A 23,635-nucleotide genomic window follows, 5' to 3' on the forward strand; every position below is an offset into this window, starting at 1 on the left:
AAAAGCTTTGCAGATAAAAAGTGCTAAAGCACCAGAGATCTCAGGGTCTTTATCCTCAAGAAGAAAATGTATCAGCCTCATATCAGAATGAAAAGATCTCCTTCTCAGTTGTGGGGTAAGGTATAACTCCCGCTCCAAGGATATATATAATATATATTGCAGGCTCCTATTAGCCTGGTTTGGACTGATGGGTGTTTTGAGCCCTAGCCTGAAGGCTGCTCCAGTGGTTGTGATTAGAGAAGTGTCTGTTGCTGTTGTTTTTGTAACTAGAGGGCCATGGAGGCTTTTAAGAAGTTGCTGCGGCATGTGTCTGGCAGTGTGTGTGTAGGAAAAGTTGTGGATTAGGCAGAGTTTTTATAATGTAACATACTTTGTTGTGATTAATGTCTCCCCTTCGTAGGGGCTATGGAGATGTCTCTTCAGTGGTCAATCTTGAAGAAGAGTTGGTTCTAATATGCCGCTTTTCTCTACCCGAAGGAGGCTTACAGTCGCCTTCCATTTCCTCTCCCCACAACAGACACCCTGTGAGGCTGAGAGAGCCCTGATATCACTGCTCGGTCAGAACAGCTTTATCAGTGCTGTGGCGAGCCCAAGGTCACCCAGCTGGCTGCATGTGGGGGAGTGCAGAATCAAACCCAGCATGCCAGATTAGAAGTCTGTACTCCTTGACCACTATGCCAAAATGGCTCTTGTGATGAGTGTAAGTGGAATTGCCAGGGACACTCTGGGAGTAACTTTCTACCTGCATTGTTTCACGTAGGGCAGCCTTTCTCAACTTTTTTACCCCTGAAATGTTTCCCAGACTTCAAGAAACCCCAAAAGTGGCATGATAATGCAGAATATGGTTGGGATGCAGAGCTGTGCACCTACCCACCCAGGGCGCCTTCCCTTCCCATCCTTCCAGGCCCATTATTGGCCATTTTAGGAGGGGGAGATGGGTCAATATGACCATATGTGGTCATGGTCATATCACCCAATAAATGTTTAACAAATTTTTAAAAATATTAAAAATTAACTCCCACCCATATGGAAAACCCTTCCAGGGCCATCAGTAATTCCCAGGGTTTCATGAAACCCTGGTTGAGAAAGCCTGATGTAGGGACTAACATAGTACTAGTGTAGCCTAAATATAGCAGACACTAGCATGGCCAATTCTATTGCAGTATATACTCATGTCCTTGAAGTTAAAGAGAAAAATATATAAATGAGAAGGAGGAAGAAGTTGGATTTTGTACTCTGCTTTTTACTGCCCAAAGGAGTCTCAGAGAAACTCACAGTTGCCTACCTTGGGAGGTAGATAAGGCTGAGAGAGCTCTGAGAGAACTGTGACTACCCAAAGTCACTCAAGTGGCTGCATGTGGAGGAGTGGTGAATCAAACCCAGTTTTCCAGATTAGAGACCACCACTCTTAACCACTACATCAAGCTGAAAGACTTATTACCATAAGCATCTATATATGGCCTCAGGGGAAGGGTTGCATACAAATATAATAAATAAATACATTGTTGTGAAACGGGGGAAATAAAAAAGCATTTGTGTTTGTGTAGGGGGTGATTCTGTCTTTTCTGAGCAAGAAGACAAAGCCAAGTGCTACTGCATTGCCTTAATTTCTACCTCTTTGAAAAATGATAAGTGATAAACGTAATTGTATCCTCATGTAACATTTTTATCACTTTTCATCCAGGATCAAAGCCTTATCTGTTTAAAAGATTGTGTTTCAGACCTGTAGATGGGATAGCAACACCTGTAGGTTCGTGTGCAGGGTTCTCTTAAAAAGTGAAACCCTTCAAGAGAAGGATATTCCAGCTATCTAGAAACTTGCTTTATTGTTGAATAGTTATCAAACATTCTCTGGTATCCAAGTAAATTTATCTCACTTCATCAGAGTGCTGCTTGTTTTTCTCTCAAGAGTCCTTAGAACCAGCTCTTCTTCCTCTTTTAGGCCTTTTAAAAACTGCTGTTATATCACTTCTTAATCGTTTCTCTAACTTTGTGATTCTTAAACAATGTCATAGGTTGTGCCACACCCCAAAAGAGACTCAGAAATAGGGTGGGAAGGTGAGAGACAGAAACAATATGGGGAACAACAGCTGGGGTGCCAGCCTCAAAAGGCACCCCTGGTTCAGCTTCTGAGTCACCACACTTAATGACTGTGGCTGTCACTTAAAACATTTTGTTGTAAGTTCTGTCTGATAGAGTATTTAAAATTAAAGGAGAAATCATTGCCAGAGTATTAAATTTCTGTTCCTGGCATCCTCTCTTTTTCCTATTACATTTAGTTTTAGTAAAGCAGATCAGGTTTGAGGCAATAATCTTGCACAGGGGAGCAACAGATTGCTTTCCATTGACCCAAGATTCATATAGTGGCATTGATTACAGATGTTCCACCTCTTGAGGGTGATTCACATGCATCTGTATAAACAAGCAAGAACATTTTGGATTGAGATTTGATGTGCAGTAAAACAAGCCACATCCTGAAATGCAAACAGTGGGCAGATAAATCCCCTTTGTTTCTCTCAAGATGGAGAAGGCTTAAGCAGTAAAATTCCCAGATAGTAAAATGCCACTTTTATAGCTTTTTCCAACTATTATGGTCCTATAAATATTTCAAATGTACTAATTTACGAATTAAACCATAAAACAATCATATGCTCCCTCTCTGCCTCCGATTGTTATAGTGGCTAGCTCTTGTATAAAAATCAATTAAACTAGATCTTTAACAAATACGTTATTCTTTTAAATAACATTCAAAATGCCACTAACTTGTGTCTTACAGCTTGGAAATTAAACAGGAGTTATATGGAGTATAAAAACAAGCAAGAGGGTTACTTTTAAAGCTGAAAACTGACTTGCAGCTTGATACGTTTTAAAAATTCCTTTCGGCGTGTGTGTGTGTGTGTGTGTTGTGGGGGTGGGGGGGCTTCTGTAAATGGAGTTTGCTAACGTGTTGCCCAGAGCTCCTCCTCCTTTCTTTTCCCTCCCTCCTTTCTCTCCCCTCGTAGTTCTGCAGTGGCAACAGCGCTTCCTGTAAGGGCAGAATCTGACATGGCCTCTTCTGAATAGTCTCCACCTCCTCCTCTTCTTTCTCTGACTTGCATTCAAAGCCTCAATACATTTAGAGCCTGATCTTGTGCAGAAAATATCCCTGACATTTGAAGAGCTCCAGGGATTCACGGAGCATGCTCAGTCATCACTGTCTGCTCGAAAGAGGAAGCTAGTTTACATAGGAGTCATACCAAGCATAGCCTGCATGTCAGTGCAGTTAACTTGCAGCGGGCTGTGAGGAGAATTAGCATGTCTTTGTGCTAGGAAATCGTTGCCGTTGTTTTTCCCGCCCTCCCCTTCCCAGTCTGGAAACTGATCCAGATGCAATTTTGTTTGTAATCGGGAACGCGATACGTTTCCGATTCTCCGTCTCCGGTTCTAAAGCCCCGAAAGCAGATTTTGGTCCCCCTCCCCTTCCTCAGCTCGCTTTGAGTATACTTTGTTTTGATCAGTCGGAGGCTGGGCCTGGAGCTTGTGTGGCTCAGGGAAGAGCCGGGAGCTACTGGCCAGCATTTGCCCGCGGTCTTGTCGCTGTTTGGAGGGGCGGAAGCAAGCAAGCTGGTCTTCTTTGCTAGCCCGCTAAATGCTATTTATGAAGATGGACCTGTTGAACTACCAGTACCTGGACAAGATGAACAACAATATTGGCATTCTCTGCCAGTATGAAGGTAACTTGGACTCGTGTTGCAGTGTGGTTTTCCGCTTGTTGTTTTAGGGTTCCTCGTTCTGCCTTTGTAAGTGGAACAGCTTTGCAAATGTGTTTGGGGGGTGTTTTGTTTTTTTTAACATTTAAATGCAAGCTCCGTCCTTCGTGGTTTGGAATGTTGATTTCTTCCCCCTTCCCCGTGCTTGCGCCTTATGCAAGTGAAATTGTTGATCCAAATTAATGTAGCTGTGTGAGGGGATCATGGTGTAATGCTTGTCTAGTCAGTGAACACTTTTCATGAACGGCTGTTTTTTCTCTCTCGAAAATATAGATTCATTCACACGGACTATAGACATATTGTATCAGTGACTGGATGTAGGATTGGGATATTGTGTGTGTCTTGCTGAGATCACTTTCTGTTTTTAAGGTGTAATACAGAGAGTTTAACTTCTCAGTGCCGGCGAATGAAGGGTGTCTGTGGTACAGAATACAGAGTGGCCCTTTGTTTGACTTCTCGCTTCCTGTACAGCTCTGAGAAAGCTCTGACACTGAGAGCTGCCTCCCCTTCTTCTCAAAGCCCACATCTCCTTCCTCAATTGCAGCCTCACCAGTCTGTCCCAAGCAGAAAGGACGCCATGGCCACTAGAAACCATAACTTTATGGTCATCTTCTGGGTGGTTTCTCGTTGCCCTCCCCCTTCCCACACCCAAGTTTGTGCTCTTGTTAACATTTTGTTAACATTGTTCCGAATGCATCAGTTTTACTATAGGGTGGTTGTGTTTAATTTTTCTTCAGGTATTGTCAGGAGGGGTGGCAGAGCTTAGCTGCTTTTTAACTAGTTAGCTTTGTATGTACGTGCTGTTTGAAATAGTAGTAATGGCTTGGCTTAGTAAGCAAAGAAGAGGCAGGGCTGGGCGAATTCTGCCTGGAAATAGGGCTCTTTTCGGTGTTTTCTCACACTTACACACACTCTCTCCCTCACACCCAGAACAAAATCTGAGTTCAATGGTACCTTTAAGACAAACTAAGTTTTACTCAGGGTTCTCTCCCTCACACCCAGAACAAAATCTGAGTTCAATGGTACCTTTAAGACAAACTAAGTTTTACTCAGTGTATAAGCTTGTACTTTTAATAAAACTTTGTTCATCTAAAAGGTGTCATTGAACTTGAATTTTGTTCTCTTGCTTCGGGCAAACACAGCTACCAACCTAAATCTACACTCTCACTCTGTCTCACTTTCTCTCCATCTCTGTTTTGTGTGTGTGTGTGTGTTCTAGTACATTTTACTATGGTGGTCAGTGACGAATGTGTAAAGGATATACCTAAACGTGAAACAGCTAATGTTGGAGGAATAGGCTGACTAGGCCTCAGGTCAGGACAAGTGGTGTTGAAAGTATGTCAGCTGAAATTTTCATGTCTCCAAAGGGAAATTACTTTGTTTGTGGTGTGTGGCTGCACCCTTGAAATATGAAGAGAAATGCATTAAATGTATCTGTTTGTTCATTAGTAGTGGAAGGGGAAATATGTAAGAGCGGTGTGATGGATCCAGGATATTTTTCATGACTTTGCAGAAATTTCCCTTTTTTTCCCTTTCAGATCTTGTTATTTGTTTGAAATTTGTTACTAGTAAAGTTCTTTCAAAAGCCTTTATTATTGCCATAATCACAATTTACTGTTAATAGTTGCTGCTGTTTCCTTCTGTTTTAGCAATTAAAACATTTTAACTGAAAAGACAAGAACAGAATTTGAAAGGCCTTTTATATAACAATATTAATGCTCTCCTGGCTTAAAAAACATATCTGCCATTATCCCCCCCCCCCTTCCCATCCCAGAATTTCAACAAAGAGTTGTTTTGTACAGCATAGTTCCACCTCTAAATCCAGCTGACTTGTAATAAAGGTGTGCCAAACACTTGTAGAACTTCAGTGATACTTTCTTTTTTCAGAACCACTTCTCATCTCATGGACTATACATTGGGATAAATGCCTTTCCCTCATAGAACTAGCTTTTATCGAGATTAGTACCTGGACATATGTATTCTACTCAAGAAAATGATTTTGAAGAAGCAGGTTTTAACTGATAATAGAACTGGAAAGAAATGTAAAGATTCTTAGGATACCTGCTTTGTTACTTTGTCCATGTTTATATGAGGGCGACACCCCAAGGGTCAGACATGACTCGGGCTTGCACTGGGGATACCTTTACCCTTTTATATGAACATTAATTGTTTGTATCTAGCTTTTTTTAAGTGGTGAGAATGGGAGGAAGGGAAACCCTTTGACCACTAGTGTTGGCTGTGTTTTGGATTATGGGATATGATCCCAAAGCCATATATAGAACAGCAGGGCTACAAATAAGAAGAGGAATTGGATAGGATTGAGCCAAAAAGGCTGGCTGGATCCAGTCCAACATCAGTTTTAACAAGGCTCTGATGCTTGCATTTTTCTCCGTAAAAGAGTTATACGGATCTTTATTCCTGAAGTCATGTGAGGATATTCCATTTGCACCTTTACAGGATTCTTTATAATAAAGGGAGGGGTTCAGTGTATTCTGTCTAGGAAGTTAAGCAGTAGAGAACTGGAATATCCTCACATGACTTCACCGAACAAAATCTTCCTTGCAAAAATATATTTAGGGATGTACCTAAATTTAGGTATGTACTTAAACATTTGAGTTCTATACCCACCAGAATAATGTTCATAGGACCCTAGTGTTTAAATCAAGAGTGGAGTTCTTAAGGGACTTGTCAAGAAAACTCTTCTTTAAAAAAAAATCAGTATATATATGTAGTTCCTTTGAAATAGGCATCCAGATGCCTTTTTTCAGGTAGCACTTATGTTCCAGGAATATTACAGTTTCTCAGCTCTCAAATAGTCATCCAGATGTTACTTGGAGAAAATGCAAGTTGCTCTTTCCCCCTCCTTTTCAGTGAGCATTATAGGTTTATTGCACTGTTAGTAAAATGGATTTCCAGGGTGCATGTTGATTGGTTGTCTGAAAAGCCCTTATTTCCCTGTGGTATTCAGGGCTCACTTTCCCAAGAAGCATAGTTATGATTTGTTTCATAAAAGGTACCGAGGTACAGAGATAAGTAACATTATTAATAAAATAAATTTGCAAGAGAAAGAAATTGGTGATATGACTTTATCTGTTCAAATTTTGTTGAACCTTGGCTGGAGACCTGTGGTGGTTGGAATGTTTGAACACCTACTCTGTCATGGAGGTTTGCTTGGGTGACCTTGGGTCTGACATACACTTTCAATCTAATCTACCTTGCAGGGTTGTGTGCAGATAAAATCAAGATGATAAAGTTAGTGTAACTGCTTCGGGTCCCTTTGATATAAACGAAGTAAAATAAATTGATTCAGCCCATGGACAGAAACACATGTTTGTGTTTCTCATATGTAATAGGAATTCTATTCATAGAATTTATTATGAGAACAAAGAAATTTATCCATAACTGTTGAAGTGAATGGAGCCATATAAAAGCACCAGCGCTTTTGCACAGATCTCATTTATTTCAGTGGGATTAGGGTAGGGAATTTCTCTGCTGGATTCTATCCTATCCTAAGCCTAATGGTGTATAATTCAGGACAAATACTCGAAAAGTCATGTGGGGAGGGGGAAACAAGAGCAGTGTGCTGCGGACCCATTGAGATTTTGACTCACAGAATTTTAATTAATCAATTAATTATCCTGGATTTCTATACCGCATTACCATAAGGCTCAGGGCGGCTTACATAAAGCGTCATGAATATACATCAAAATCTAGTGACAACAAACATAACAGTGGCTCTAAAATGTCTTCCGATGTCTTTACAGTGGCAGCAGTGTTCTTGTGATGGCCATGAAGACACAGTCATAATTAGTTTGGCCTTCAAAGTAAATCTTAAGTGTAAGAATGAAATTAAGCTCCAAATTGTGTTTCAGAGGAATAAACAACAAAATAACTGATTCTTAGTGTTGTGCTTTTTTTCTGTATATAGGCCATTTTGAAATTACCTTATGTTTGTTTCTAAAATAATCAGTTAATTAAAATGAAATATGATAATCTGCTTGTCACTGCTTATAACACAACTGGTCATCTTGAAAGGAGCTATAAAAAGGCATCTTATTTTCTTTCTTATACATGACTTTGATACAGCTATTGGCTCCCCCACAAAGGCATTTTACTGCAAAGCCTGTCTGCTTAATCTCAAATCAGGTTCTTCTGTCTGGACTCTAGCTTCCTATCACCAGTGGCAAAACTGATAACAGGGTGGTTTTGTTGATAGGAATAGATGGAATCCTGCTTCCTGTTGGAGGAAGTTTCCTACTTAGCAGGAAGGTAATGCAACAAAAGCTTGACTTTTGGCTTGTTTACATAAAGCAGACATCACACTGGTTGAGGATGCTGATTCACAAGTGTGTATTAGTATTGTGAGGACAAACTGTCAGGCATATCCTTTATTTCTTTGCCTGTTATGGATTCCTCATGATGCCCAGTGTCATAAGGAATGATGAAACACTACAGTAGAAAAACTCCTTTCCTGTATAAAATATGCCTTCATTTAGTTAGAGGTGAGGGGGATTGGGGGATGGTATTGGGTGAAAAGTATGCTGTTTACATTAGTATTACAGTTGCAGATTAGAAAATTCAGCTGACAAATAATATCTTTGTTGTGTAGAAGAGGGAATGGAAGACATTTTCTACTTCAAAAACTTACTATCAGTAGACAGACAAAAGGAAAGCAGAAGCTTGTTGAGGTAAAGGATGAGTAGGATTGTTTGTATCATAGTATTTTTATGTTGGTGTGTGGATGTAATGAAAGCAACATTTTAGAAAAACTGAAGAAGGACAAATATACTGCTTGTTTTATTCAACAGCGACATAGAATATACCTCCTGTGAAAATACTAATAAATAGTAATGCTGTGGAATGCCAATAAAGGTAATGAAAGAGTGCTAATAAGAAAACATAGTACATATTAACTGATGCAAACATTGAACAAGACGGTTTGATCCACCAGTATAGTTTTTATGGCTATGGAAATGTTATAAATTTGTCATTCTTATATGTCACAATTCTTTATAGAATCATAGAATTGGAAGGTACCTCCAGGGTACCTGTACCAACCCCAGCCTGTACCAACCCCAGGTTCAGATGAACCTTATCCACACGGTAGGCTTGGAGAGATAGGTGGTGTGTGAGAGCAACAAATTGAGGAAAGGGGGATGGATCTAAGTTGCTTTGAGTCCCCATTGGGGAAGAAATTGGCATTTAATTAAGGGGGGAGTTAAATCATTAACTGCAACTTGTATTGTAAGAGTAACTTGGGGAAGGGTGCATGTTCTGATTCTTGCCCGTTTTTGCAAACATTTGTAAGGCAAACATCTCCAAATGTGGAACTATACTGTTAAGCTGTCTTCACAGGGTATGCAGATGCTTCTGTGATCAAGGAGGATATATCCTTCCCCCTTCCCAGATGTAGAATTCTTGAGTCTTCAGCTGGAGCAAAAATGCAATAAATTGTAGAGAATTCCCTTAGGAATGTTATGAGGCTTGCAATAGTATTTCTTCTACATTTTATATAGACAGCCTAGAAGGCTGCATTTTATAATGAAGGAAATTATACCCATATGTGAGTATCAGAACCCCTAATTTTTTTTGTTCTAGCTTTGCGTGTCAGTTTATATTAGTTAGTTGCATATTACATAATTACTTCACTCTCTTCCTATAACATTGAAACATTACTTGGCTGAGAGTAGTGTTTGGCAGTGTAGTATAGAATGAACTTTTAGTGTAGCTCCCCCCCTCCGAGTAGCTTAGTGTGCACATACTTTTAATATAAAAATGCAGGGCCTGGAATCTACTTTCTAAACTTTGATTCTGCACCAGTAAGCAATTTGCTTAAAGCCTGTGACTTGCTAACTTGCAAGTCAAATTTGTTACAGTGCCTAGTTTCTTTGTATGCAAATCCAGGAACATTGGGAAGTATCTGACAAAGCTAAAATTTCTCCAAAGTCCACACAATGTGTTGTATTGTGTAAAATGTCTTCTGCACAGCAGCTCAAAGCTTAAACAAGTCTACATTTTGTGGCACCTAAACTGTTTGTATTATAATTAATATTTATATTTTTCAAAAGGTCTGATTTGAATGAAATGCTTTCTTAGTAGTTCCTTCTTGAAAGATTAATATGGGCATTGAGTTTTTACATTTTTCTTTTGGGTGAGTAGGTGTTGGAAAAAACATGCTGCATATAGAGTATGTACCAAGCAATTTAGTATTTTCTCAAGATCATGTACAAGGGCAGAGCACATAATTTTTCATATAAAATGGCACGAGCAATGAATAGGGATGAGTACAAACTGGAAAAATACGCTTTGTGTTGGTTCATGGTTGAACCATGAACTGAAGCAAACCAGGAGGCTCATTTATGAACCAAACTTGTTTGTGGCCCACCAACCCCACTGAAAGGGACCACAGTTCATTTAAATAAGGTTTGCAGAAAGCCCCAAAAAACCTAAGCAGCAGGGAACAGAGGGCTGTTCCCGTTGCACAGCTGTTTTTTGGGCTGTCTTGTACAGTCCCTCTAAAGTTTACAGAGACTGTACAAGACAGCCTGAAGCAGCTGAGTTGCTGGGAGCAACCCGCTCCCCCCGTCAATTGTTTTTGCTGCTTTCATGGAGAACAGAAAAGGATTTAAAGAGCCAGTGTGGTGTAGTGGTTAAGAGCGATGGCCTCTAATCTGGAGAACTCTGTATGATTTCCTTACTCCTCCACGTGCAACCAGCTGGGTGACTTTGGGCTAGTTACAGTCTTCTTAGGCCTTTTCTCACACAGCAGTTCTGTTAGAGCTCTCTCAGCCCCACCTGCCTCACAAGGTGTCTATTGTGAGGAGAGGAGAGCAAAGGTTTTTAAACCTCTTTGGGACTCCTTTGGGTAGTGAAAAGCAGAGTATGAAAAAACAGCTGTTCTCTTATAAAGGGAAGATTCCAAGTTTTCATTTGTGGTTCAGTTCATGCCCATTCCTAGCAGTGAACACAAATTTCTTCATTCAGACTTGAAAGACATTCTGCTAATTTGATTTTTAAATGTTTGCCAGTCTTCTACATACAGTCAAGCTGTATTGTCAACCCATGTGTTAAAGTACAATTGCTCCTTGATACCGGGATGATTTGCTTTCCTTCCATTTTCAGTGAAAAACCATGTAGTTCAAAGTTAGTTAATGTTACAGAGATACGCTTGGATCCTGTTTTTAGAGAATGAGGACTGTGATTGAAGTCACAAACTTGGAGTGTGTAATCCAAATTCATTTTGATGTTTTATTAATTTCGCCCTTGGAAAGCCTAGGAGACCTGGATGTGCAAAGGGAACTCACTTCCCCCCACTTTTGCAGTAGGAAATTTAGCTTTATTGTTCTGGAGGGGAGGAGTTCCCCCATCTCCCCTTCAGTCGTCTCTTCCTGTGTATGGAGAAGGCAGCATTTGGAGAGAACTTTCAACATGCTTTCATTTTCAGATCCCTCTTTGAAGCCCAGCATCTTGATTTACAACATTTGTCCTTATCTTCAGCCATCTCCCATTAAGAAAACATGCCTTGGCTCAGGAGAGTTGAGGGGATTTCCACTTTGCAGTGCTGCATGGAAACATCAGGGAAGCTTGGCAGTGGAGCCATCAGCGGGATCTTCTGTCTGTCTGCCCGGCAGAGTTCTGAGGGCCACGTATTGGGTCATTGATAAACCTACAGGTTTCAGGTGGCTCAGATTAAGAAATGTTATGCCTTCCCAGCTTCAACTAACTAACTCCTATGTAACTTGGTGTGGGTATTACTGTGGCCAATACGGCAGCAGGATCAGACTGCCCTATGGAGAGGGGAGAGGACACATAATAAGGCTGCAGTCTATGGGAGTGGCACAGCCCTACACAGAGTCCATGAGACGAGTGCCCTCTTTATCTAGACTTCAATGGCTTACTGCCTTTTTAGCGTGTTTATCATTCGTTTGGCTGTGCAAAAAAAGAAAGTTTTCCAATATCCCCCCACCCTTTCTGACCTCCTAAGGGCAGAGAAGATCATATTTTGCAGCTGATAACTACCTTGGCCTTTGTGTGATTCAGCAAGGTTCATTCGTGCTACTGTGGTCTCCTTCTGCCTGAGCTTCAGGGCATATTACTTTTCAAGGGAATCGTTACAAGGAAGATAATTAAAAAATCTTGCTACAGGTTCCAACCTTCAGCATCTAGTTCCCACACAGGCAATACTGGACCCTTCTTTCCTAAGGTGGTGGGAAGTCAACTGCAAGAATTCAACATTCAGTGGATACAGTCTATTCAGGATTAGTGGGTCCTCTGGGCGATTTTCTTCGGTCTTTCCAGCTTGGGTCTTCAAGTAGAATTCACCTCACCTCCTCCAAGAAGGTTTCTTCAGTCTCCTCTGTCTTCCAATCAAAGTATCAACAAGTTCTTCAAGCTCCAACATCTTCATGAGCTTGGGATTATAGAACTGATTACTTTAAATCAGTATGCTTTAGGTCAATACTCAATTTTTTCATGTTTCCAGAGAGGAGCTACAAATCCGCCCAACTCACTATGCCTCAGTATGAGTTGAGCTGATCCTCGTTGCAGTTCCCACCGTTCTTTAATGTTATTATGTTAATGCTATTGTTATCACCTTGTTATTGGTGATAAATGGAGTTACCTGTATCGTTTCTTGTTTTATATAAACCGCCCTGAGCCTTCAGGGAAGGCGGTATATAAATACCATAGATTAGATAGATATATAGAAAATTGTGACCCAGTCTAGGCCCGAAGTTCTAAACCAGTTGCTGAAACTCCTTTGGGTCTGGATGGGAACTCTTTAATCCAGGTTATAATTTCTGAACAGATACACTCTTGGTTTTTTTTTTTGTATAGACCTCAGCAAGATGTACATTTGTTTATCTGGTTGACCTCTATTTTGGAAGTTTTTTGAATTCTCTGTTCAGGACTGGTATGTCCAGTACTGTTTTTGCTCTGGCATTCGCTCCTAGATGTTTCACCAAATTGTTGGTATCTTTATTGATATCTCTTTGGAGGAGTGGCCTCTTTTTTAACTATTATCTAGATCAGTGGTCCGCAACCTTTTTCAGGTTGCGGACCGGTGGGAGGGAGGGCGATCCGGGCGCCGCACATGCACGGCAGCCCGTGAGCAAACGTGCATACGCAGCAGGTCCATGCGTGGCCACAAACACGCATGCGCGGCAATTACACACGTGCGCATTTGCCCTCCTAGTGGGGCCGCAAATGCACATGTGCGGCACTTTCGCGCATGCGCGCACAAAATTGCAGCATATGGCGCAAATGCACATGCGCTAACCTGCCACACATCACGTTTGCGCCAGCGGCCGTGCTTCCCTCCCCCACCCACAGAAAGAAGCTTGCGGGGCCGCAAGGTAATCGGACGCTTTAGCAGCCGATTTGCTTGCGGCCTGGGAAGTTTCTCATTGTGGGGGGTGGGGCGGGGAGAGGGAGCCGCGGCCCAGTGGTTGGGGACCACTGATCTAGATGACCTTTGGCTAAGCCTGAAAACTAGATATTTTATTGGAAATAATGGTAGCTGAAATGGTAATTTCAAGCCTGTGCAGACTTACTTCCAGCCAAGTATGGTTTAAATGGCCTGAGTAGCCCTGGTCTGAGTAGGCCAGGCTAGCTGGTCTTGTCAGATCTCAGAAGCAGAGTCGGCCCCGGTTAGTATTTGGCTGGGAGGCTGCCAAGGAAGTCAGAGCCAGGCCATGGCAAACCATCTCTGAATGTCTCATGTCTTGTTAACTATGGGGTCATAATAAATTGGCTGCAATTTGATCGCAGAAAAAAAGACTGCAATAGCTCCATGTAGGATTGCGTTGCAAGACTTGGAAAAGCACTATAGGTGTGTTATTCCTTACCCCCTTTCTATAGTATTGGAGTAGAAGGGATGAATGAGTGCTGATAGGATGAAACAAGGGAATATTGTTTGGTCTTTAATTGTAATCCTGGAAGTAACCCTTTAGAGTTGAAGTAGAGTTGACATGCATGGTCTTTTGAGATGTACCAGTATTGCTTCCATTTACCATGGAAATCAATCCAATATTATCTTTTAATAATAAGTACGTTGCAGGCTCAGTTTTGAGAAACAGAATGAGGGTGTTTAAATGAAGGTTATCTATTTGTGTGATCAGTGATGGACTGTTAGCAGAATATGCTCTAGAACTGGACTTTCAGTCGATCAGGGGTTACTGATCTGTTTCATGGAGATAACTTGTGTGTGTGGGGAGGAGATCAGATTTATTGTGACTTGAACATTTCCTTGCCTGCTCCAGTTGAGAATGGACATTCCATGGGTATGCAATATGTAGAAAGTTGTGTAATGAAGGGGAGAAAAAGGTGGTGCCATGATTTCTACAAACTGAGTTTAAATATATTGGTCCTTGGATTACATGCAGATATTTATAGCATAGCAAGGAGATTCTTTGTGTATGCCAGAATTTAATAATTCAGATGTTTGTACTGACATCTGGTATGCATTGCTGCTGTTCAACTCTCCCACCCCACCCCCACCCCAGTCTTCTAGCTTGCATGCTGTGGCATCTTAAAAAGCTATCACAGTCATTCTGTGGTTGGCTTAAATTAAATCACATGGAGCCAGCTAGAAGAATGCTGACATACACAGTTTTCATGCTGAACACACTGAAACCACAAGCCAGAGTTAAAGAACTCCTGACTGTTTTGAGTCTAGACAGCAGGCTACAATTTGAAGGGAGAAAATTGTGCATAACACAAAGATTTAATTATGAAAAGTGATAAAAACCCAGGCTTCCAAATCCAAAACCTTTTGCTGTACACCAAAAGCTTTCAAGATTCCTAACTGTGGCTGTCAGTAAAATCATTTTTGCAGCACTTCTGACATAAGCTTTGGATGTAGTAAGTATGCGTACATCTACATTTGGCACTAATTATTGTTAAAAATTTTGAGATGTCTGGTCCTTAATTCGTCACATACTTGTTGGATTGTGAATTATTCATATATCAAAATATAAAACAGAGCAAGCATTTAAAAAAATAATCTTTCTGACTAATGAATTCAGATTTCAAAAACTCTTGCGCACTTGGGCTGCTTCCACCTGGCAATGATTTTTTGTGTTCTTGTTGCTGCTGCAAGTGCAGAGGTATTTGCAGTATCAGTGCAATATCCAAACAACAGTTCTCATGGACTTTCATTGCCTTGGCCTCTTATAACTTCCATTTAAGGAATCTGAGGATGACCTTTGATGCCTCCCTTGCTATGGAGGCCCCAACCTGGTGGAATAAGCTCCTGGAAGAGCTAAGGGCCCAGACAGAGCTCTCTGCGTTCCGCAGGGCCTGCAAGACTGAGCTCTTCTGCCAGAGTTTGGTTGAGGCCAGGGCAGGGCAGTGATCAGAGTTACTAAATCTGTGGGTCCCTCCCTCTCATCTACAATCTGCCCCCCCCCGCTAACATCTTTAGGGTCATCCAGTGGAGAATTAACGACTGCGAGCATCAGAGTTGTATGTCAGCAAAGGAGTTAGGTTATTGATCATGCCATTATCTACTGTAAGGGGTTTTTTATATCTATTTTATATTTTACATTTTGTAAACCACCACGAGACAGCTGGGCCGAGAGTGACGGTCTATAAGTCTAATAATAAAAAAATAAATCATGAGTGTAGCTTGTCTGGAGTTCTATCATCTATGCTAGGTGAAGCTACTAGCAACCTATCTGGCCCCAGAAGACCTAAGTAACCACAGTGATCCATGTGATGGTCTCCTGGCTTACTGTAACTCACTCTGTGTGGGCCTACCTTTGGCTATGATCCAGAAATAATAGCTGGCACAGAATGTAGCTGCACGGATCCTGACGGGGACCCTTGGCTGCCAGTGGATTTCTGGATCAAGTTCAAGGTGCTAATATTAACCATTAAGGCCTTACATGATCTGGGCCCTGCATCCCTACAGGAGCCCTTCTTCTGGTACTTCCCCCACAGAACATTATGACCTGCAAATATAGAGAAATCTGACTGGCCTTGACCAGAACTAGAATTTTTACACCCTGGCTCCTGCCTGGTGGAACAAGTTGCCAACTGAAACCTGAGGCCTGATTGAACTAGTAAAGTTCCATAGGGCCTGTAAAATGGTACTCTTCCACTAGACCTATGGTTGAGGCCAGGACACATGGGGACTCTAGGCCTTCCTCTACTTTTCCCATATCAATGTTTTTAACTGTGGACATGTTATGAGCCTCCCCAAGCCTACTTGTGGGGACGGGCAACCTATAAATTAAAATATAAAACAGGAATTGCTAGATCTTATTAATGTTATAATAATCTGTTGCCATAGTTCCCATAGTTGTTGGTTTTTTTAAAAAGTCATAGTCTGGCCCTTTCACTGCAGAGTTTTAAGGGGAAAGGTGCAGTCTATAAGGAAACAATCATGGACCAAAGCATGTGGAAAAGGTCATTCCTGCATTTCTTGTACATGTTTATTTTGATATTTGCTTTGCTTAGCCATGGCTAGACAATAGGTAGATGACCTGCATTTTAGAACTGTTAGCAGGAATTTTGTCTGACTAAATATAGTCATGGCTCTTGTGACTGGACTTCTTGCCTTCTAAAAGTAAAAGATGTTTGGAAAAAAGGAGCATGACATCATATCGGTGAGTCAAGATACTAATATTTCTAAAAGCCAGGTATCTTGTCCAGCAATTCTCAGTTTCTAGAATGTCATGAAAGGAGCTTAATCTCAGTTGCCTAATTTAATCATAGATTTTTCTTTCCCTTTTCTGTGAACAAATCTGAATTGCAACAAGGTGTGAGAAATTGATTGCTCCATTGAACAATTCAGATTGGATATCTGCAGTTGCACCAATGCAGTATCTCTGTATGTGACACTGGGTTGCCCTTACAAGTCTGAGTTAGAAGTGACACTGGCTGTATAAAAGAAACATACCTCTGTGACTTTACGTGCACATCGAGCAGTGTGTTGTCAATTCCTACATTTGTAGTATTAACAGGATTCTTTTGCTCATGCGCACATTGAGTAGATGTGCCACTGATGAATGTGTAGGAGTTGGTAACGTACTTTAAGTCTGACATTGGTCTTGTGTAATAGCAAAGAGATGATTGTAGGAGCTACAGAGCGTGAGAAGGCGGCATGGTATAGCCTGATCTCATTAGGTCTTGGAAGCTAAGAGGGTTGGTTCCTGTAAGGCCCATTATGCATGGAGTGGAAGGTCCGCATTCGGGGTGGAATGGCGTTGCCTAAAATCACTGATAACGCACGGGGCCAGCTGCAACCAGCCGCAGATTCGGTGCAGGCCGCCAAAAAAGCCGCGTTAGCGGAATGTGGAAGAAAGCGGAGCTTCTGGGTGACCAGGTCACAACCAGAAGCGGTCCCGGAGTCACCGCATGCATAATCGGTTACACTGGGTTTTGCCGCCATTGCGTCCCGTCCCGTGCATAAGCAGTTTGCTTTGCTTCTTCCCCCTCCACGTTTTCCATGTGGAAATCGCTGTTTCCAATCGCTGTTTCGGTGGCTGTGCATAATGGGCCCAAGGGAAGTCATCAAGGAAGACCCTTTTGAGGAGCAGTTAGATTTAAGTTCAGTAGCACCTTAGATATCAACAGGAGTTGACAAGGTATAAGCTTTCAGGTGTCAAAGTTCCCTTCACCAGACACTTGCAGAGGTAGGCAATGGCAAATGACCTCTGCTTCTCACTTGCCTTAAAAGCTCCTTGCTGTGATCACCATATAACTCAGTTGCAGCTTGCTGGTATTTTACACGCAGTGTGTTGCTGCATTAATGAGATATTGCAGATACTCAGTAAAAATAAATCCTAAATTTGCATAGAAGTTTTAAAAGATTTTACATTCCTCAGTGATATATATTAGGAGTATGGGCTGAGTATTTAAATTGTAATTTCCAGCAAGGGTTTGATTTGGGATATTTGAATGTTCTTAATGTTTCCTGTTCGCTGCTTTTGAGTATTTCCTATATATTTTTTGAATCTATCAAATAAAAGTATAAACATCTAGAATAATCTCTGATTTGGTTTGTAAAGATCATATTACCTTTCTAGCTAATGACCAACAGATAAATCATTTGTTTATTAGTGTAACATAATTACACCCTGCATAGCAGCTTACACATCATTCTTCCCTCTTCCATTTTACAGTAATGGCTCTGTGAGGTAGTTTAGAGTGCCAGAGAGTGATTGGCCTAAGGTCATCCAGTGGGTTTCCATTTGAACCTGGGTCCCCAAGATCCTAATCTGATTCTCTAACCAGTAGATCACACTAGCTCCAGAACTGATTAATAAGGGCATCAGGTGAATCCAAAAATAAATGAGAGACTACCAATTGGACCATGTCTAAAATGTACAGGCATGGGTTCTTTTTGCAAACCTTGATGATCGTGTTTTTCTTGCATGTCGCAGGACTTTTACACCAAAGTGCAGGGGCTAATAAGTTTTGACTGGTCTTGGAAGCTAACAGGAATTTGAGTTCAGAACTAATCATGTTTCTTTTCTGGTACTAAAAATATAGGAAGAATTTCATTCTTTTTATGCTCCCATCTCATCCTCATCAGAAAAAGAGAGACATTCACTGTGGTGACTGGTGAACAAATTTATGTACCACTGCCAGAACGCTGTAATATGTTGGTGTTTGTGCCACATTTTCATGATTGGCAAAGCAATCATCTGTTGGTCAATATAAGATCCTGTTCCCTCAGCTTGTCATTTTTTGGGCAGGATTCAGGTTTTTTAAGTTCCTACCAAGAACTCTAGATAAGATGACCACTGAGTTCTCCGGAGTAAGTGCCATTTGATTATCGATTTGGATCACTTTCCTGTAATGTCATTCATTCAGTGGTGAGTATGAACAATCTAGCGTAGTGAGTTTAATGAACATAAATTTCCCTGCCTAATACTAATTTGATTAGAAATGCTTTATTTGGGTTCATAACTCAATAATCATTTCATTAGGAATTGCTTCATAATTCAGTCACATCTGCTTCTTTGAGACTGTTGCTAAATCAGTTTGCAGTAGGTTTTGGAAGTTTTATAGAGATTACCTTTGTGCAAGGAGTTTTGCTGGGGGGCAGGAAGAGTTTCTTTGTTCAAGCTCTTTCCTCTGTTAAGAGTTGTAGCTGTATTATCTGGCAGCTCTCCACCCCCTGTTTAACAATTGTCTGTGATCCAAGCAAATGCTTCCTGTTTCTTACTTGTACAGCAGTACATGCAGCAATTATCTGGAAAAGAACAGAGACAATGAAAGTTGTCATAGCTAAGTGACTAAGGCATTTCATAAAATCTTGAGTATGTCTGTTAAAAGAAAAATAAAATGGTGGTAAAATTCTAAACATGACATTCTATAAAGCAGTTGTTTCCAACCTTTTTGTTATGGTAACCCAGGAGTCTAAATTTACTTGGTTAGTGAATCACTTAACAAAACAACAACAGCAGACACAAATCAATAAAACTGCAAAAGTCTGGGATCCACTTCCACAGGCTTTGTGACCCACAGGTTGGGAAATGCTGCTGTAAGAAATGTTCCATGTACAGACTCTTTTCCATTAAGGCTAGCACTAAGACACTGGCTGTCAGGCAAAGAGTTTATTTTCAGTCTTGTACTGAAGATTTAGGGGCTTTCTAAGCTATTTCATAGTCGTATAATTCAGATATTTTTCCTAACGTGCATCCCAGACGAGAAAACTGATTTTCCAGTGTTATGAGGGAAGTGCAACATCACTTCCCCTTCTTCTCCAACAAATTTGTCCATGTAGCGTGTCTTTTCTAGAGTTTCACTGAGGGAGTCTTTTTGTTCAGTTCATTTGATTAATAAAAGCAGCCGAGGAGTGGAAATGGTGGCTTGAAGGTCTTAGCCTCTTTATACAGCATCCAAGGTTGCTTGTTCAGTACCCAACCAGCATTAGTTTTTTCCCTTTCAGAAGGACTCATTTCAGCTATTGCAGGCCCCGTGTTGGCCTGCCCTCTCTAAAATTGCATTGGTAACAAATGCACTTTAAATATCTTTAATATTCCTTTGCAACAATCAGCTATGTACTCAGTGGTATAAAATATAAGATATTTCCATATTTTAATAGATGCATTGCAAATATCTCTGAATACTGCTAGCCTATCATGATACTGGACAGGAAGGCCTGGAGGATCATTGTCCATGGGGTCGCGATGGGTCGGACACGACTTCGCACATAACAACAACAACATCATGATACTGCTATTAGCAGAAGATCTAACTTGATTTTCCTGTTGTAACTATACCCTTGCAAAAATTTGTCTTTGAAGTATAAGGGCAGCAATAAGCCTTGATCATTTTCAGTTAATGACAGAGACACCTTTGATCAGTTCACTTTCCCTGTGTCTTGTGTTTCAAACAAATCACTTTACTGGCTAATAGCAAAAGGCTGAGATTTTGTGATGCTTTGCCTTTAGGAAGCAGGGGTAATTTGAACTGCATATCTAATGTATTGAATACTGAAGTGAAAAATTAGTGTGTCCATTGAAAACTTTTTTTTAATCATAGAGGTCTTATTAAGGCTCTGTTAAGATCAGTTTTGAACACAAATTTAGAATTCTTTTGCAGTCTCCAAGTTCTCATCTATGTTAAAATGGGACTCCTACACATCCTAATTATTTGCACAAAATGCAGGGATTATTTTAGCATTCTAGATGTTGAAAGCAAAGAATTCATTCTCAACAATCAAAGCATTGAATTTCTTAAGGTTGCATTTGCTTGAAACTGAAACAATGGATTTTACTTCCAGTTTGTAAAGATTGACTGTTCCCACTTTATTGGGGAGTTTCTGCATGATGATGTGCTCTGTCCTGAGCATGACTATTGGGGTTCCCAGGATTTCCCCTTTTAAGCTTCAGCAAAGTCAAATCTCCTTTGTTCCAACTTAAAAGGGAAACAGCCTGCCAGCTGCAGACAGAGTGTCCCTGTGAAAGTTCTGCCTGCAGCCATCCTTAGAGAGGGCTGTGCTTACTGCTGTCTTCAAAATGGAGGCACTAAGTTCTCGCATTTCCCTCTCCCCTGCTAGCTGCTTAACAGGGGTGTTTTATTTTAAAAACAAACACCAAAAACAGTTAAAGCTTTTGGACAGAAGAGAAATTGCCAGGCCATATAGATAGCTGGCAAGTGTCTCATCAGGTTAGCACTTCTGGAGAGGGGTGGTGCCAGCAGCGATAGCGCAAGGATGTTGCACATGGACAGTGACCCTACACTCCTCTATCCCACTTGCTGCTGCCTTCATAGTTGGGTTGGGAGTGGCTTTTCCCAGCCTATTGTGGAACCAACCTTTGTTTTTTGCCAAATGAGCTGTCCAATTACCCCAGTCTTGCACTTATATGTATTTAAGGATCTATGAAAGTCAGATCTAAAATTTATAGGCCAGGCTTTCTTAATCAAGGTTTTGTGAAACCCTGGGGTTTCTTGATGTCCCTGGAAGGGTTTCCTGAATTGGTGGGAATTAATTCATTTTTATATATATTTTAAAAATTATGTTAAACATACATGGTCATGTCAATCCACCCCCACCTTCCCATAATAGCCAATGATGGGGCTAGAAGGGGTGGGAAGGGGCCTAGGATGGGCATATACACAGCTATGCTTCCCAATCATATTCAGCACAACCGCGCCACTTCTGGGTTTCTCAAAGTGAAGAATGTTTCAGGGGTTTCTCAACGATAAAAAAAGTTGAGAAAGGCTGGCGTATCTGCAAGACTTTACCTAGTCTTTTAATTCTTTAAAAATATTTTTGGTTATTGTATAGCCTGCTTGTGGTCTAGGTTAGGAGATTAAAAAAAGAATATTAAGCTGTTTCATCCTTTTTTGATGCCACTGGTTTATTTTGTAACTAGTAAAAAAGCCCATTGTATCCTAAATACAATGGGTGCTAGGAGGCAGTGGGAGAGCAAAAGATGTCTTACCCGGTGCTGCGTCTTGTGGCTGGCGGCCATTTTGTGCGGCGGCTTGAGCGGCGGCGGCAGAGGCTTGAGGGCGGAGGCGGCTTTACAGCAAAGGCCTGAGCGGCGGCTTGACGCGGGGAGAGGTGCTTCGCGCCTCTCGCCGCGCCAAGCCGCCGGGCAGGGAGCCCCCGGCAGCCGCACTTCGCGCGACTGCCGGGGGCTCCCTGGCCAGCGGGCTGACGCGTCGGAGGCGCTTTGCGCCTCCGTCGCGTCAGCCCGCCAGCAAGGAAGCAACTGCGAGCCGCGCTTCGCGCGGCTCGCAGTTGCTTTCTTGAGCGGCGGCTTGACGCAGCGAGAGGCACTTCGCGCCTCTCGCCGCACCAAGCCGCTGGACAGGGAGCCGCCGGCAGCCACGCTTCACACGACTGCCGGGGGCTCCCTGGCCGGCAGGCTGACGCGTCGGAGGCGCTTTGCGCCTCCGAGGCGTCAGGCCGCCGGCAAGGAAGCAACTGCGAGCCGCGCTTTGCGCGGCTCTCATTTGCTTCCTTGTGAGTGGGGTGGGAATTGGCTCGGCCGATGGTCCATCAAGAGGAAGGGGCCAATCGGCACCCTTCCTCATCCCGGACCGAGCCCGCCCTAACTCCTCTTACACAGCCCTTATGGCTTTATTTAGTCCGTGGCGCCCGTGGCGCCACGGGCGGTGTAAAGATGATGTGATTTATTCATTAATTAATGTAATAATGCTAATTGTTACTGTACCCAATCTATTAAAATCTTAAAAGTAGAATACAGAGGTAAGACAAACTCAAACACAATAATAAATGTTTGATTGTTTTTTGTGATCATGGGTATTTTCCAAGTTCATCATTCCAAGCCTGGCCAATATTAAGATATTGCTTCAAACATGAAGGCCTCTGTTTTCTCATGTGTACATTTTTTCCTCAAATGTGAATCCCGTATCCATTGTTTTGGTAGTAAATGATATTATAAGCACAAGCATGGTTTATTTCACTGTGGTAAGCCTGATTGGTACCAGACTGTAACATGCAGAGGCTAACAGAATTAGGGTCCTGCCATACAAATTCCACATGTTGAAAATGAGATATCAGAGAGCAGACTTCTAGCCTAGCCATTTCCATGAAGTAAAGGTAAAGGTGTCCCCTGTGCAAGCACTAAGTCATGTCCGACGCTTGGGGCGATGCCCTCCAGCGTTTTCATGGCAGACTCAATATGGGGTGGTTTGCCAGTACCTTCCCCAGTCATTACCGTTTTACCCCCCAGCAAGCTGGGTACTCACTTCACCGACCTCGGAAGGATGGAAGGGTGAGTCAACCTTGAGCCGGCTGCTGGGATTGAACTACAAGCCTCATAGGCAGAGCTTTCAGACTGCATGTCTGCTGCCTTACCACTCCGTGCCACAAGTAGTTTCCTAAATGCACATATAGCATCCAGTCACAGGTTTATCGCCATAGCCAGAACTAGCCATGGTTACCATGACTTTTTCTTAACTCTGTCCACCTAGCCAGCTGTACATGTGATTGCCATCATGTAACAAAAAACTTTACATTTAAAACTAAAACCCAATTACTGGTTTGGCTTAGTTTAGTAATTCCTGCTGAAATACTTTATGCAACACATTAAGAACTCTGGAATTCGACATGGGTCTTTTTGTTCCCCTTATTTGCATACAGGTGGCTGCCTTGGACACATGCTAAAGAGTATAAAATATAAATCTTTTTAACAAATAGATTGCACAAGAACATATTGCAATAGTTAGATGAGGCAGTCAAATTCATACACAGACTCTGCCTGAACAAAACATTCAGGTGATGTCATCTTAAAGCTGGAACACCTAAATATGAAGAACTGTGTGAAATAGAATCTTGAAGACCTTAAGAAGAGACACTGAACTAATTTAATTCTTCTTAACTTGGCTTATACATTAACAAAGTCCGTAGGACGTTCTAGAATTGGTCAAAATGATTAAAATTAGGCCGTGGTATT

At 41.7% G+C, this 23,635-nt stretch overlaps 1 protein-coding gene across 5 annotated transcripts in view; it reads left to right on the top strand.

Annotated features, from left to right (window-relative positions):
• The window catches only part of VGLL4 (vestigial like family member 4), a 121,153-nt gene that overhangs the window by 49,380 nt on the left and 48,138 nt on the right, over window positions 1–23,635 (top strand). The window contains exon 1 of one of the 5 annotated variants that reach the window (XM_077325686.1): window positions 3,023–3,713. The exons of 3 other annotated variants lie outside the window; for them this stretch is intronic. Coding sequence is in view for 1 of the 2 variants with exons in the window: in XM_077325683.1 (XP_077181798.1) it covers window positions 3,629–3,713 (85 nt within the window). In the remaining variant the exon portion in view is untranslated. Of the gene's footprint in view, window positions 1–3,022; window positions 3,714–23,635 lie in introns of those variants that run through there. One more of the 5 variants, XM_077325683.1, reaches the window with a different exon arrangement.

Source organism: Paroedura picta, chromosome 3 (assembly GCF_049243985.1).
Source record: "Paroedura picta isolate Pp20150507F chromosome 3, Ppicta_v3.0, whole genome shotgun sequence".
Taxonomy (NCBI): Eukaryota; Metazoa; Chordata; class Lepidosauria; order Squamata; family Gekkonidae; genus Paroedura; species Paroedura picta.